The 18,219-nt window shown below is 30.7% G+C and overlaps 1 protein-coding gene across 1 annotated transcript in view; it reads left to right on the top strand.

Annotated features, from left to right (window-relative positions):
• Positions 1 to 17,317: 17,317 nt before the first annotated feature.
• Positions 17,318 to 18,219, top strand: part of PTH1R (Parathyroid hormone/parathyroid hormone- peptide receptor) — a gene marked incomplete at its 3' end in the record, with an annotated part of 44,315 nt that continues 43,413 nt past the window's right edge. The window contains exon 1 of the mRNA XM_035731178.2: positions 17,318 to 17,949. Within this exon, the coding sequence (XP_035588271.1) occupies positions 17,887 to 17,949 (63 nt within the window). The 5' untranslated portion in view covers positions 17,318 to 17,886. The remainder of the gene's footprint in view (positions 17,950 to 18,219) is intronic.

Here is an 18,219-nt window from a genome sequence, read left to right as displayed (position 1 = left end):
ACGGTCATCTGTGCTCATATATTTCTACCTGCGTTAAACTGTAATTTTTCGGAATCCTTGATTAGTCCATTGATTTGAATACTTCTAATTATCATAGTATGATTATCAGAGAACATTCAGTGACTTAGGAAATAGTGTTTAATGCTATATATTTTATTGATTTTTCTTCCTTATGTGTTATCATAGGAAAATATAGTTGGTATAAGTATATTTTAGAAATGAGGCAATCAAAATAAAAAACGCAACTGTTGGGCTTTTGCGCAATGCAAATTGTGTGTCACAAGCAGTAAATTTACTTTCGTATACTGTTCAAAACACTTGAAATTATTATTTGTATTCGTGGAGTAAAACTTCTGGTGCAAAATGTACCCAATTCCTAATTCCGTTTTTCTAGTTCAAATATAACAGGTATATAGAAGGCACTCACAAATCCTAAAGTTTTACCCTAACAAGAATAACCTAGTAGTATATCATTGTTTTTTCGACCTATAGGCAGAGTAACTTGTGGAAAACACTAAGAGATTTTCTAAATTTGTACTTTTATTGTTTTCTTTTTCATAAACTACCTATCTATAAAAATTTTTTCTGGATGACTATGAATTGTCTGGAAATTCGTCGTAGTTGTTTTAAGCACGTCCTTGAAGTATACTTTAGCCCATATTAGTTTATTGTTAGCTAGCGCATAAACATTTATAAACCAATTAACTGCAATTCAAAACAAATAGGGACATATCACTAGTACATTTAAACTGTTACAGAATTAAATGAAACTTTTGTAAAACTTTAAGAACAAACAGGTAACTTATCCAAGTAAAATAAAAACGCTATGTAATTGCCTGATGTAAGTTCCTTTAATTTAAAAATTGAGAGTGTTCCCAGTGTTGTAAATTTGTTTGGTTAACAACTATCATTTGGCGCTATTTAAAGTTTTTTTAAACACATACATACTTAATGACTATAAAAGATTCCTTATAGCTATAAATATAAACATACCTATATATAAGGATCAAGATAACTAAGAGAGGAAACAACTTATAATGATTTATCTAAATGGGTTTTGTGGAGATTTTTAGAAATTTCACAGGTTGAAATCATGAGTCAATTGAAGCTAGACCACCATGGAAAATCTGGAAGCACTGGACGGCCGTTTCGTCATAGTATGAGACTCCTCAGCAGTGCGCATCCACGATCCCACACCCCGCGGGATTCGGACCCAGGGCCTACTGGTTTCGCGCGGGAGTACTTAACCACTAGACCACAGCTTGTCTCTATATCTGATAAAATGTATGAGTTCGTGTTCTGTGTATTTCAGATATGATTCCATGTGTGAAACCTAACTTATCATGACAGGAATAACCAGTAAAATCTATCTTCATTCATTGTTTACTATTAAGTTAGATATTAAGTTAGACTTCAGGAGATACTCTTGGAGTTCTAGTGAGAAGCCCTTACCAGTGGGGTTCAATCAGGTCTGTTGTGAGATATCAGCTCACTGAAGACGATGGTTACGGTGGCGCAACTTCGTGGATTGGTTGAAGTTAGACATTAACACCACTGGATGCCGGCCCAGTGGTCTAATGGTTAGGTGCTCGCGCGCGAAACCAGTAGGCCCTGGGTCCGAATCCCGCGGGGTGTGGGATCGTGGATGCGCACTGCTGAGGAGTCTAATACTATGTCGAAACGGCCGTCCAATGCTTCCAGATTTTCTATGGTGGTCTAGCTTCAGGTAACTCATGATTTCAACCTGTGAAATTTATAATGATTTATTAATATTGTTTATTGGGAGGATATTTTTACTTGACCTGTTTAATTTCTAAAGTTTTTCAATAAGTTGCTCAAACGTTTATAAAACGTATTCACATCATTATGTATAATTAAAATTGAAATGGTTGCTTCTGTTTAAATGATAACATCAAGTGAACAACTGTTAATTAGTTGTAGTAAAATGATTTAAGTATAGTCGTTCATTGTACATTCTAGAAAAATTATGATAAATTTATTGTTCAAATCTTATTTTTGAATGGATAATTAATTTTAATTTACTTAAGTGTTTACTAGGTAGAAAGCAACAATAAATTCAAAATAAAATGAGTAGATTTAGGGTTCACGTAATTTAATCATTAAATTATTCAATAAATTTTTTATAATCATAATTTAATGAACATGGAAAATGGCTAGCAGTGGAATCCAGGATACGTGTTTCGTCTTATTTGGGACTCGTCAGCTAGATGTACCTGCATCCCAGAGTTGATATTCACTTTGGGACTCGAAACCAGTACCGGTGGCTTCAAATACTATCGCGTTATCCACTTAGCTACTGAGTTCTGATAGCCACCTGTTTGTGTAATGGGCAGGCACATCCAGCTGACGAGTTCAAAATAGGAGGAAAAGCGCGTCCTGGATTCGACTGCTAGCAACTATCTATCTTTGTTTTTAATGCTTGTGAATTAGGAAAATATTAAGACAGTTTGCATAATTTGCACATATGCCAATAAGAGACTGATCATTTGCAGTTCTAAACACCAGTGTGAAGATTCAAGTAAACAATACCAAGTGAATCATAATATAATGAATTTACAAACTTTCATTTTTGATATATTACAGTAAAAGAGATCTATGTTTGATAAATTTTATAAATCGACTTATTAATACAATGAAAAACAATACCTCCAAAACTTGATTCATCATATTTTCTTTAGTGTATTTGAACTACAATTTATCATGGAACATTGATCACATTTCCATCTATGTTGGTGTTTAGAGCAAATGTCGAGGCATATGAAGCTACAAATAACTTTAAAGCTGTTCATTATATACTAGCTTTTTTTCTGTACATTCTTCGATTACAATAAGCATTAATCTTTTAATTCCTATAAATCAATTTACAAATAGTTTTACCCTTATTTTTAATCATTGAGTGACAAATTACTATTTTCACTAAATTAAATCAATAGCTTAGGTTTTATTCGAAAGTATTTCAGAAATTTGTACAAAGTAACGAACCCAGGTTGACTCATTTCTTCTCTCTGGAACCAACATTCTTAGATATCACATAGACAGTGTCGTGAAGAGAATGAATATATAATCCTCAGTGTAGTTTTTAAATTGTATTAGTAGTGAATAACAAAATAAGTTGTAATCTTACTGTCTCATAGTGTTATGAGTTTAGATGTACAATGTTACAGACAGCTGTTTATAAAAAATTTGTTCAAGATAACCACCATACCCATACCATTAGCTTACTTGCTTACTTACGCCAGTTACTCTTAATGGAACTAGGCTGCCAACCAGCAATCTCCAACCCACTCTCTCCTCAGCCTTCTTTTCTAGTTCCATCCAATTCTTGTTCATTTTCCTCATGTCTATTTCCATTTCCCGGCGTAATGTGTTCTTTGGTCTTCCTCTTTTCCTTTGGCCTTGAGGATTCCATATGAGGGCCTGCCTTGTGACGCAGCTGGGTGCTTCCTCAATGAGGATCCTATCCACTTCCAGTACTTCTTCCTAATTTCTTCCTCTTCTGGAATCTGGTTTGTTCGCTCTCATAGCAGGTTGTTGCTGATAGTGTTTGGCCAACAGATCCGAGGTATTTTGCGTAGACAACTGTTAATAAACACCTGTAATTTCTGGATGATGGCTTTCGTAGTTCTCCAGGTTTCTGCCCCATACAGTAAAACTGTCTTGAAATTTGTATTGAAAATCCTGACCTTTGTGTTTGTTGACAGTTGCTTTGAGTTCCAGATGTTCCTCAGTTGTAAATATGCTACTGTTGCTTTACCGATCCGCGCCTTCACATTTGCATCAGATCCACCATGTTCATTAATGATGCTGCCCAAATATGTAAAGTTTTTTACATCTCCCAAATCTTCTCCGTGAATTTTGATTGGATTAGTGCATCGAAGAATCTTGCTTTTCCCTTTGTGTATGTTGAGACCTACTTAAGCTGAGGCTGCTGCTACACTGGTCGTCTTCTCCCACATTTGCTGTTGCGTTTGTGATAGAAGGGCCAGTCTGGATCGTCCAACTACATCCTCGTACCATTATCGATAACGATAATTTATAACTTTTAACAGATTTCTTACCGACTACTCTTGTATTTTGTAGTGCATAGACTAAACGGAACCCCATACATCTGATTTCTTTGTAAAAAAATATGAAACTCTGGTATTATGTCAAACCGAACTCACATGAATAATAAACTTTTGGAATGCTGTATCATACTACTTATTTTAGCTTACGTGGGAAATAATGAGAAATTGGATTTTTTTACTCGAAATTGAAGATTGCTTACTTTTTTGATGCGATTATATTTAAGTATGAGAAAAAAACCCTACTTCAAATTACTTGCAGCTTGAAAGCACACTGACTGATGAATTTTTTCAAAATATTGTTTTCAGTTCATCTATTTGATTTTCTAGATGGTTAGGATTGTTAAAAGTAGCTCTTGTAGTGCCCCTAGTTTTAATTCTATGAGAATCTTGTTAGGTTTAGTTACAATCTATAAAATCTCTTGCCCACTCCAACGGACTCCACTTGCTTGTATATAACAATATGATATCACTGATCTGAAATATGGCTTAGGAATATTGAGATTATAAAAATTTACTTTTTATTTAACCGAAATTCCTGAGAGATCGATTTAAATAGTATATACATGAAATAAGATTTAATACAAATACCGTGCAGGTTTCCAAAACTATCTTTTATAATATTCACTGAAGCTATGTGATTATCTCAGTCAAGAATAATTAGGAACTGGAAGTAATTGAAACATTTTCGTATTTGAAATCAAAAACCGATCTTAGCTAGACAGCCATCGTAAAACCAGTAGAACTGGACAGTTGTTTCCTTCAGGTATGGGACTTCACGACCGAATCATGAGGGATCTTAGACAGATCCTTCTGTTTTTCGTACAAACATTTGACCATCAGTCCTCGGAAGTTGAGTCATAGATGTGCGCTGCTGAGGAGTCTTAATACCAGGGAGAAACGACTGTTCAGTGCTTCCTAGTTTTCAGTAGTGATCTACCTAAGACTAGTTTATGATTTAAACTTAAAATGTTTTATAATTTCTGCCTGATTTCACCATACTTATAAATAATTTTGAACCGATAAATAACTCTCGGATGTTTCATGAAAGATAAATTACCATTCATATATCTGATAAACATGGTTTGTTGTTCATAAATCAACTATTAGTCTTAAAAACTTTACAATCTACTCTTTTTCATTTAAAATGGCTTCTGTTTCTTACTTGTTTTAGAATATTTTGAACTGATGCCACAAAGAGGGTATTATATTTTTATGAGAAACCCAGCAAGAAAGAAACGTATTCTATACTTTTACAGCATTAAGATTTTGATTTAGAAAAAAAATCGGTTAGTTGAAATGTCTCACATTAACTCGGCTCCCAAATACTGCGAAACTATTCAATCAAATTTAGACGAAAGTTCTTATTTACAATGTGTAATGATAATTTTATTTTGACGAAATCATTTATTTAAGCTGTAGTTGTATGGTGAATATATGTTTATAGAAGGATAGAAAAGGTTGCGTTATAAAGGGATTCAAGACTCCGATTATCGAATAAGATTACGTAATAATAGTTAATAATTGGTATATAATTTATATTTCCCATCTCAAATATGTTGTTTGTTTACTGTAATAGAGATATTTTCATGGCTTACAACCAGTTTGTTTATTTTCTGTTTATAATTTAAAAATGGAATCTCAGGTTAACTTCTTCAGAGAAATAAAAGAAAAAGGATTAGCCATTTAAAAAATAGATTTCGGTAATTTTAATGCCTAATTTTGATTTAGGGTTTTAAACTGATCATTGCCTGATAAATCACTGGGATTACTTTTATTTTCTTCTTGTGATACATGCCGAGTGTTATGAAGTAACAACTTTTTATGAAATCTGAAAATCTAAAGACATTTTATGGTTAGTGAGCAATACATACATATCATTTTACTTTATCTTTCAAACCATATCCTCAAGGTTTAATCTTTTTTTATCATTTCTACTGTTACATTTCGATTACGTTTTTTATTTTCATCTCATCTTACAGATCAGGTATAGAAACGTGGTTTGACACGTTTCGCTGCCAGGCTCTAAGGTGACAACATATGTCTCTCAGTCTAATGGACATCACTCAACTGACGCTTATGATAAAAAAAACAAGAGATTTCAACTTTTTTCAACCCGTTTATTATTAAACACAATACTCCAGAGTTACCATAATCTACATAGAACTAATTTTGTAATAAGATGTAATAACTATACCAAATATATATTTCAGAAATTTGTTTTAAAAATAACTACAATACTTAAATACAGCAAGTTGACATGATGTTAGGAGTAGGTAAATCAAACAAAATGTGACAGTAAAAAAGCTAGTATTATACTGTTTTGGAAAACTACCATATTGTGATTTGGAACAACAACGGAATAATAATAATAATCTAATAGACATTGTGAAAAGATCATTTTTGTAACAGACTTCATTAAATAAAAATGGAAATTACTTCAAATTTTCTGCCCTCAGTCTGTTCTGAATATTTTCAGGGAAAATAATCAATATTCGAAATTATGGATAAAGAAGGAACGAATTGAGCGAAGAAATTTCTTTTCGATTAGTTTTTCATCATGGCCCTACACTAATATATATATATATATATATATATATATATATATATATATATATATATATATATATATGATATACAATAATATTATAATACTCATCGAGTGGATACGTTACGTAATAATTACATAATGACATTTAAATTAACATTGAGTGATTGGAAGAAAGAGGATTATTAATGTCCAAAGTAATTATTAAATCAAGAAGTTGCTACGTTGAGTAATATAAGAAACAAAGAAGGAACAGAATTTTAACGGATGGTCAATAGGATAGTAGTTACGTAAGAATCAAGAGATGAATGTTGAGAAGTTATAGAGTTCAAAAGCAATAGAAACAAAATTACAAAAGTTTTAAAAAAAAGAAGTGGAAGAAGTACGAAAAAAAGTTATTATGACGGAAATCTTATAACGATGGTTAAGGCAGCGAAAGTGGTTGTACAAATCTCTTTTGAATGCAAAGGTTAAGTTTGTGAACATGGATTGCGATGGCTTCGGCAATGTGCAAAGGGCGCACTCCTAAACCATGTGAAAAATATGGATAATGTTCATAAAATCACCAGATATTAAACGAGGGTCTAATCATGTTAAAATATTGAATGTAGAATTTCTATGAATATGAGTATGAGTTCTTTCATGTGAAACATGGTGAAAGTGTAGTACGAAAAGAATACTATGTACGCTAATGTAGACCTAGTGCACAAAAACTATAATCTTAGATTATACTGTAGTGAACGAGAACATAAGTGGGAACAATCGAATGTACTTGAATACAAAATTACAGAACATCTTAGTAAAATCTGAGAACTATTTGAAAAATGTCAATCAATTGTCTAAAACTTAACTGTTTCTTTTGCAAATATCAGTCAATCGTTTCAGACTTCAATGTTCCTGCATTTTCATACCAATTGCTTTCTATTCAGGTTCACCTTGAAGTTCTGCCGCCATACATTCTGTTACCAACTAGCCTTATGTACCACTTATGTCGATATAAGTATCACACACCACAATACTTGTGGATAAAATTACGCATTGTGATGAAGTCAGAAAACAAATATGTCAGGACACTCGTGGAAAAAGAATCGATACATGCACGCATTGTTGTGTTGATTGTTTCAAACAGACTTCCTTTTTAAGATATATCCAAATATAATAGCCAACTAAAACAGATGAACGTATTTCGTTGTTGTTTACAAAATATGGTACAAATAAAGAAGTAATAAATTGAATTTACTCAATACTCATTAATGACTATGCTGCACTCAACTGTATTCCATCTCGTCTATTTCGATGATATGAATTATTAAAAAAATGGATATTACTGGCTGTTAGTCTTTTTTTGTAAGAGTCAAACCTTCATGATAGTCAAATAATGGATAAAACGCAATTGATTCTTTCAGAACCATATACCTGGTCTACGCATTAGGTGAACGTAAAATGTCATAGGAAACATCTGATCACAACTGGTTACAAAAGCGTTTATCACTTATGAGACCAAGAGAAATTGGACTACAGGATTTCCTGTTTTGAAGATAATCATTAAAAATTTGATGATGTAAAGGTTCTGATATAGACTGAAGCTCTTTATCCTACATTTCATTTGAACAGTTTGAAATGGCATAGTGTTTCAGGAAAAGTATATTTTAAAGAAAATTGTTATTTGAAACAAATATGATATAAATTTATGATTAATAAACAGTATCTCTAAGATCAAACACTACTGAAAATGTAGATTACTATTGAAAAGATAAAATGGTTTTTAAAATTTAGGAACACTTAAGATAGACAATAATCAGCTTCAGAGGTTGGTTCAAAATAGTAATTACGTTCCATAACAGTTGAATTGGACTGTGAGCGAAAGTACGTTGGCTATCTTTTTTACCTCATAATAGTTAAATAAGTATAATTAACCAGGATATGTAAAAATGTTTTTTATAAAAGGTTTGCGAAATCTCAGAATTAAATGTATCAGCTAATATTATAATAAGATAAATTCAAGACACTTTAAAGGTGATATGCAGACGTTTAACATTAGTTGCATATTACATATAAAACGGTTTACAATATTTCCGACAATTGTATTTTGTCTAAACATGACTAGTTTATTTGTTGCCATGGAAGCATTTCTCATATTCCTTACTGAAATACCAATTCTATTGAACTTGTAGTCAAACGTAGTGATGAATGAAATTCGATATACGGCACACTTAACATGAGTAAAATATCAAAGACTGAAATAATTCTGTAAAATAATGCATTACTATCACCATTTTTAACCAACTGATCATTAAACTGAGTTCCTAAGTTAAGATATTTGAAATAACTACAAAAAATACATGGTTGCATTATTATTTATTTATGTATCACTACAGCATTCAACTGTAAGTATGACTCGATTTCAACCTAACTTGCATCCTACTTTTTAAAGTAACGTTTACCAAAACTATTACCAATATGGTATACTGTTAAGTAGTTAAAGGATGAGCAGACGACATACATATAACAGTTTGGTTTGGTTTGAATCACATTTTTGCCTGTGAATATAAATAGCTTTAAATAAAAATATAGGTGAAACTCTTGGTTGAATATGATTAATAAACTTTGAGCTGCTGAGTTGCAATAGCATAGAAAATCACTTAATTGTTGTAGTTTTCAAACGTTAATAAAAAATGATGAAAAATACGATAACAGTTGTCATTTCGTTGAAAATTTTATAGATCACTGAGTTTCATAGAATTTTAAAGAAATGGCAACATCGTTCAATGTGTAATATTGAAGTTACAGGCAGTTTTTAGATGTCATGTTGACTTAAAATCATAAGACTGAAAGTAATGAGATTTTAGGCTTCTGAAATCCAAATCCATCTGTTTCTAGGTAGGGTGAGAGGAAGTTATCAGTGGAATTCGGGATGTGTGGTTTGATTTATTTAGGACTAATCAGCTGAATGCACTCACATCTCAAATTTGATGTTCACTTCAAAATGTGAATCTAGCACCTCTCACTTCAAACTTCATTGCATCCAGCATTTACCTGCCGAGTCCAGATAACCACTGATGTGTGAAATAGGGTGAATGTTGATTCATTTGTATTAGTTGTTTGAATTTTCCCACTGATGTTTAGGGTTGCAATTGATCAGCGACTATCTAGAATCAATATCTATGTAGATAACTCATTTAACATTTGAGGCAGGAGGTACTGTGTTTGGATGTCGTTGTGAACATCAACTTTGGAATGTGTGTACATTCAGCTAAAGAATCTTTTGCAAGACGAAACCTGTATCCTAGATTCTAATGTTAGCCACAATTGATGTCACTTAATATTAAAAGAACATTCTTATTGATTTAAATGATCACTTCTTAAGGAAACCAGTTCAACTAAACAAAGTATCATAGGAAAAAATAACCGATTGTTAAATTCTTTTAAATAAATATTTACCATTCTCTGTTGATTGTTAATTATGCTGATATAAAACACTCTTCTGAACTTTTGGTCTGTTTTGCAAGATTTATACCATATACTGATTTATGATATTCTTTACCAGTTATTATCATCATCATCAGAAAATATACTCTTCGTTAAATCTGTATAAAATACTTTTAAGCATTCATTTGAATCAGTTATTCAATGCCATGTGATACTTTTAAGTGGTTACATTTGCATTGTTATTAAAGGGTTTCTTCATGTTAAGTAGCTTTTGATTACTTTTATTCATTCAAATTCGAGATGTTATATTTTTTCGTTACAAATAATTCAACTGAAAATAATATTTTTAATGGGATTATATTGAAAAATGATAACATAATTTAATAAGTAAATAAGAATAGATTAAGTTCTTTGTTGAACACATTGACATGCATAGTTCCTTTTTTATTGTATCCGATGTATATGTTGATATTAGTTGTATGGTTTTAAACGGAGAGAATGTTTTACAGTAAAAAGAAAAAAACTATTCTATACAGTTTATGATGAAAACAAGGATAAAGTTTTACTATCCCGATGAGCATACAATTGTACTTTTTGATGCTTATTTGAAAATGCTATGTTAATGATCAATCTCGGTTCATATTCTTTATACATACAAAATATTTTATTCACAATACTAATATTTAAGATTGTTGGGAATTGTCAATATCTCTGTACGGAATCTTCTGAAAATACAAAATAATCTCGACAATGTTTTGACAAATCAATGTACCGTGGAAATGTCCACAAAGAATGCTTAAAACAACTTACCATTTGATTCTTATTCTGACTAAACAAATAAAAAGTTTCAAGAATCACAAGACTCCCTAAAATTCCACTAATAATAATAATAGTATATATACTGAAAATAATAATTACAGTACTCGTACTAGTTTACAGGCGTAGTCAGCTTGATATAAGTTGCAATAATAAATGTAGAGAACTGATATGTAATATTAGATTGTCCTAAGTGTTCTAGCTAAAAAATTGTTAAGGTAGTACATATTTCACATGCATTACAGCGATGCAAGCGGTCAGTTGTAATCTATCCATAGTTCATCCTTTAAGGAATAAAAAATGATTTAAGAGTACATTACTTTTGAATGTTTCTTGTAATAACACTATATCTACTAAACCTCTAAATTAAACAGTAAGTTCTGTTTATTTATTTATCACAAGTGCTCCATAGCGCAGATATATTTTCTAAACTATGGTTTTAGTATTTTCAAAATTTACAATTACATTATAAAAAAGTTAATCTCCTTGGGTTAATAGTTCATGTAGTGAGTATAAAAAAAATGAAATACATGATTCATATCGTGGAAGCTGCTATTGGCATATTGAACTCAACCAGCACGGCTAGGTAGGAATAAGGACCGTCAAGGAATTTAGATTGCTTGTATGGGTTTACGCGTCATTCGTCCGGTCGCTAAATCACTGTTTTCTAATTGGCGGTATCATTACGTTATATATTAACAGGGCACAAGGCCACAAATTATGACAAAAAAATATTTTGTCTTAGTTTGCTTATTACACATTGCTCACATTTCTATACTTTATATAACTTCATTGAATTTGAAATATACTTGTTAACGATTTGTGTTGTAGGTATAATTGAGTGGTTCATTCAATCGTTTTCAAAAAATAGTTTCCAACATCTTTTTTACAAATTTTGGTTTGTAAAATTCAGTTATTTGTTTAATTTCATTAATATTAAGTAAATTATGTGATTATTTTTTTAAAGAAAGAGTGCGAGACCGATAGGTACTGTGCACTACTGAGGAGTCCCATACTAGGAAGAAACGGCCATCCAGTGCTTCCAGGTTTTCCATAGTGGTCTAGCTTCAATTGATTTATGAATTCAACTATTAAATTATTAAAATCATCATAAAACCTCCTTCTGATAATAATCATCATATGCTCACTAGTGACCAGCTTCAAGAGGTATATCCTGGAGTTCTAGTGAGGAGCAGTGACCAATGGAGTTCAACTGGGTCTGTCGTAATGTAGTAATTCACTGATGACAATGATGGATGTGTCGCTCAATTTCGTGGATTGGTTGAAGTTAGACATTAATACCGTTGAATGTCGGTTCAGTGATTTAGAGGTTAATCGTTCGCGCGTAAGACTGATAGGTCCTGTATAATATTTTTTGTAATGGAAGAATAGTAAGCAAAGATAGATAGTGGCTAGCAGTGGAATACAGGACACGCGTTTCATCAGTGGGATGTACCTGCATCACAGAGTTGACGTTCACTCGAGGTCTCGAACCCAGAGTAATAAATGTTGAAATAAAGCCAGAACAAATATTGATGCAGAATAATATGAATTCATTATATTTCGAGGTTTCTCGTCAGCTGCTTACAACCAAGTATACATTAGAATTTACATTGAGATAAGAAATATTGTGGAACAATTGACATAAGTGAATGTAAAACAGCGGAATGACTAAGGTTATCAATGATAACTATATATATACATATGTGCAAGAACAGGTCAGAGGTTATTTGGTGTTTAGAATCAAGGAAACATTTGGTTGTAAGCAGCTGACGAGAAAACTCGAAATATAATAAATTCATATTATTCTGCATCAATATTTGTTCCGGCTTCATTTAAATTCATAATGGGAATTAATTGCATGTAATAAATGTTTGTTACATGTTTGTTTTTGCTTCTTTTAAATTCTCTATGATCATATGGATATTAATTATAGGAATTACACTTGAATTTAATCCCTTTTGAAATTGTATCATTAGTAATATCTGAATATCTTTGTTTATAAATATTTCGAATTAAAATGAAATCTGTGATTCATTTCTTATCTGATGTCAAACAATAAATTGTTTACAAAAATTTTTTTAAAAGATTTATCAGTGTCCACAAGAAAACAAGAATGAAATGAACAGGTTTATCAACAACAAAAAACAAAAAACTTGAAGAAAGTTAAACATCAAACGAACTTATTTAATATAGTAGTAATAATAATGTATGTGAGTTACTTATACCAATATAAGTAGTATATGATTGTGGTCAGGCATAGAATGTATTTCAGTAGAAGATCGATAAGGAAAGAACGGAAACAGGATGCAATTGATATGACAATGCATGAACAATGAAATCTGAGGCAATGGACTGATATTAGCAAAGGAAACAGTCAAGTTTGAGAAGATGGATTGATATTTTGCAAATTAACTACTCACTATATAATTCTCAGATTTTATTGAGATGCTCTGTAATTTCGTGTCATACACATTCGATTGTCCCCACTGGTGTTCTTGTTCACTACAATAACATCAAGGAAGAATCTTATTGATGATGAAATATTTACTCTTTGATTTATAGGTTTAATATGGTTACAATAATCAAATGAGGTCAGTAAGTAACTGGTAAAATTTAAAAGAATAATACAAATGATAAGTGTATTAAAGTAATGTGTATTTGTAAAAATAGAAGTGTGACCATATTTAGGTCATGATTATATATTCTATTAAATTATATATATATATATATATATATATATAATGATAATCTTATGAGAAATAAATTTTAATTAGCAAAACAACAACACACACACTTAGTTAATAGGTCAGATTATAATGTATAATTTAGTAAGTTATTCGCTGTAAGGCTAACCATAATTACTTTGCATATACTTTTAAACTCTTATATTCATTAGCATATATGTTCTTTTCTTAATGTTAGGTTCAATGTTAAACTAATAATTAGTTACTTTTACTGAGTTACCATTATCAGATGAATATTGTTCGACATCTGTTTATATGGAACTATCATTTGATTAATTTTTATTAAGAATAGTAAAAATAAGTAGTTTATACGTTTTAAATAAAAAAATAACTTGAAGGGGAAAACGAAGATATTGATTCTCTACTTTATAGTGTATACCTTTATGTTTCTTTCTTTCGTTTTTAATGTAGTGTACAGTAAATACGTTAATTACAAAGTATTTTCCAATATGTTTTGTGAGTTTATGAAAATCTGTCTCAAAATACAAGTTATTATTAGAAGTTTTGATCTTGATTATGTTTTATACAGATATTGTGTTCTCATTCACTACATTTCGACTGATCATGGGAGTAAGACTATATACTGTTTACATGTTAGTTATTAAAATGTAGAAATCTATTTATTATTAACATATAATTTAACGTTTAAGTTTTGTAAAAGTCAATCATTAAACGATTTATACTAGTTGAGATATAATAATTTCTGGATACTTTACATTTGTTGACTTCTTATCAAGAACGCTTGGAGCATGTTTAGTAAAGCCTTACTTATTTAGCTTAACAATGATTTCATTTTCGCTTATTAGTAATCGTATTCTACAAAACTTATTGGTATCGAAATAATCTTGTGCTTTACCATCTTGACTACGTATGACGCATTGAACCAAAAATGTGAAATTTAATATTCAGAATAATACCATATGGTTTTCTCATATTTCGAAATTCACACACACACATACATATATAGATACTCAATACGCTTCATGAGAGTTTTCTATTTCAGACATTTGAGTGTCTATCAGATTTTATAACACACTAGTTATGCAAGTGTAGACAGGGTTAGTTAAAGAGATTTTTTTTAAATCACTGCTGTGTACGTAAGGAATTTTTTATTCATGTATATGGCTTTCAAAAAGAAGGAAATATTAAATCGTTAATAAAATTTTGATTTAATGAGCAACAATTAAACATTAAAATCAGGCTGTAATGCTTTAGGATAGTGAATAATGTACAGCATAAAATTCGTCTTACAAATAACTGACCAGTGAGTACTAACCGATTTTCTGTTTATCTAGTCTTTTAGCACTGATCGAGACCTGCCTGTAATCTCAAGTGATCTGATGTTTCCTATAGAAATCAAGTCCTCATCACCCAACTTTACGGGCTATGTCAGTGTTGAGCGATTCTAGTCACATCTGACTCCATGTGGGACTGAAACATTTACGACTGATTGATCATTAAGTATAAAACCAACTACCTAAAATCATGTGTTTTTTAAAGTGAGTTTTATCCATCTTTATTTCGCATCAAATATTATTCACATAATTGTGTAAAACTGCTATGTAAAACAATAACTATTTGATTATGAAATATTCCGTGATCCAATATTCAACCACTTGAAACATTGCTTATTTATGTTTTGTTAGAGGTCATCAGTCGGCCACACGAATCATTCCACAATTCATGTGGAACATATTTTTGTTACAACATAAATAATCTAGAATGAGCTTATTTTTATGGTGAACAAAGCATGAGTTGATAGCAATTTTCGGTCATAAACTAACGTAACACAAACGAACTCTATTTCGATTCATAAACACTCATATCTCTTTATCTAACAAAGAAGATAGAAGTCAATAATATTGTGATTTTATCGTATTCATTCAATAATTAGTAAATGCTTATCGGTTCAGTTATAATAAAAATGTAAACTACTGTTCGAAAAGTGGATATAAAGTTTTAATACACTTTTGACTAATTTATCAAATGATATAATTGTACCCCAAAATAAATATTATTATTACCACGTTGGTTTTTTAGCATTTCAAATGGACAACTGTTAACAAATTTAAAGATTAAATATAGTTTTAGGTAGTTCGGTTCACAAAACCCAACCCGAACATCTGTTGCTTGTAAATGATTCGAATTTTAATGAATAAACTAGTTAGAATCAAAATAATTAAACATTTAAAGTAAATTAGTCTGTAGATTCTACGTTTACTTGTATCTCAGTCATCATTTCAGTAAACATAATTAAAACCAGGTGGCTGATGATCATGCATGTACGGTAAGTATTCTATCACAATTGAATTAAGGTCACTTTTAAACCAAATAGATTTATAACATGCATTACCCATGAGTGTGGTTACTAGGTGCAATCTGTTCCACTATGTATAAAAGCCACGTCACTATGTTAAAATGGATCAACGAGATTAATCTGGAGTTAGATAATTAAGTTAGTAAAAAGTGAACTAAAATATATAGAATTTTGAATTCAAAAGGATGAATGTGTATACGAAATATACGAAAACCAAATCACAAATCTAATATGTGATACCTCCAGTGGAAACAACGTTAAAGTCGCTCTTGGAAAGGAATCAGATGGAAGATAACATTTTTTCCCAATTACTAACACACATTCACAAGGTATCGACATATAGCTTGTACAGTAGTTTGTAATTAATGAAGGATAAAGCGAATGCTGTGAATTTTCGTAAATTTGTAAGTAGCATTGATTTGTGGACGTGGCTATTGATTTATTTGAGGGTTAACTAAAATTTATCATAGTTGACAACTCGGACAAAAATTCCTTAAAAAACCATTAAAAACCAGGAAATACTGGAAAGCCTTTTCGTTCTGGAAAAAGACTACTCAAAATTATTCATCCACAAACCCAGCACAGAGAACCGAGCTCAAAACGTTAGGTTTCGCATGCGAACTCTTGACCCCCTAACCGCTGAGCTGGCACACACTGGTTTAGTAATATTACGAGTGAACCAATGTTAAGCATTTAAACACTGGATATCAGCGCAAGAGTTATAAGGTTAGGATTTTGCTCGTAAAACTGAGTCTCGAGCTCAGTTGTTTGTAGAAGCCTAATAATCTCCAAAAACTTCATATAGTGATCAAAAATCTTTATCTCTTTAGTTATTGCACTGACCGCTGTCTAAATGTCCCTTTAATTACCTATTTAAAATATGTTTTGTACAGTTCTTAAGAGAATTTATTTCTATATTGTTTTATGCTTAATTGTACTTACTAACACGGAAATCTGACTTTTGATATTGTCTTATCATTTTTTCAGCTTGTTAGTATTACAAACTGCATGACAATTTAATTTAGACATGTTTAAATCAAATACATTTTGCTTTAAGACAGAACGATTCCGAAATTTTGTTTTCCGACTTTGGTTTTTTGATACTTTAGAGTTATGAATGCTTTCCAAAAGTTTTTGTTCTATAATAAATATATCTTTCGGATCAAAATGTTCTTTATGAGTACTAAAAACTCAATTCATGTATTTACGCATATTTCATCAATAGTTTTAATGAAAACAATGATTACGATATTTTTAATGACCAATCAAAATTCAATATAATTGGCCAATCAGGTTCAAGAAAGATTGACCAATAATAATTCTATAAAATCATTACTTTAAAACTAAAATTATTAATATTTTTATTCAATTAAATTGGAATTATAAAATAGTTTTGTTTAAGATGTATTGTATTTGTTAAATATTCCTTAGTAAAGAAAGATGCCTTCTTACGATCCAATGGATTGCATAGCCCACTTGTTACTGACAATTTATTAAGAAATTTGAATGTATGTTTCAACGTACATTATTATTGTAAAACTGAGAACAATTGAACTTGATTTGATTTGCAATACTTCATAATAGTTTCTGATCTAAGTCAATATTTATATATACAGATTCCTTTATGTTTAGTAAGTGTTTAATTCGATTTTTTACATAACAAAACAAATAACTGGTCAGTCATAATGAAATGGAAAAAAAGATCAAATGATTAGAATACATTATATTATAAACGTTATTTAATTAGCTATGTAAACTGTTTAAATCATCACATGCAAATATTGTATGTTTTATTCAATTTTCATGCAAGTTTACACATAGTTTTAGGATAATTCTAATGATATGTGCATTATTATTGTCAAAAATAATTGATTACATTTTTGATAGGATGCAAGTATCCGATTGATATTTGTTATCCACTTGGATATATACGTAGTAGAAGATATGTGGAACTGGATTTGGATATTATATTACATTTTATGGATAAACAGTATGTATTTGAGCATAGTAAGTTTCGCAAAAACTAAAAAATTACTACTTTTTTATAGTGTATCTTAAATATTTATCACAAAACATAGTTTATGTATACGCCAATTATAAGATCACTATTTTCTTCGAACTATTGTCTATCTATAAGCTCAATTATTCATGATCCACATATGTCACGTCCGATCTGTGCAACAATTTTGCAACCTAAAGATACTATCACTTTCTTGAACATTAGAAAAAATTGTTCTTATACACAATGAGCTACTTCATTCTCTACAACATCTAAAC

The sequence above is a fragment of the Schistosoma haematobium genome, chromosome 1 (assembly GCF_000699445.3).
Source record: "Schistosoma haematobium chromosome 1, whole genome shotgun sequence".
NCBI lineage: Eukaryota > Metazoa > Platyhelminthes > Trematoda > Strigeidida > Schistosomatidae > Schistosoma > Schistosoma haematobium.
The sequence above is the reverse complement of the archived record's forward strand: the minus strand, read 5'-3'. Positions and strand labels throughout refer to the sequence as shown.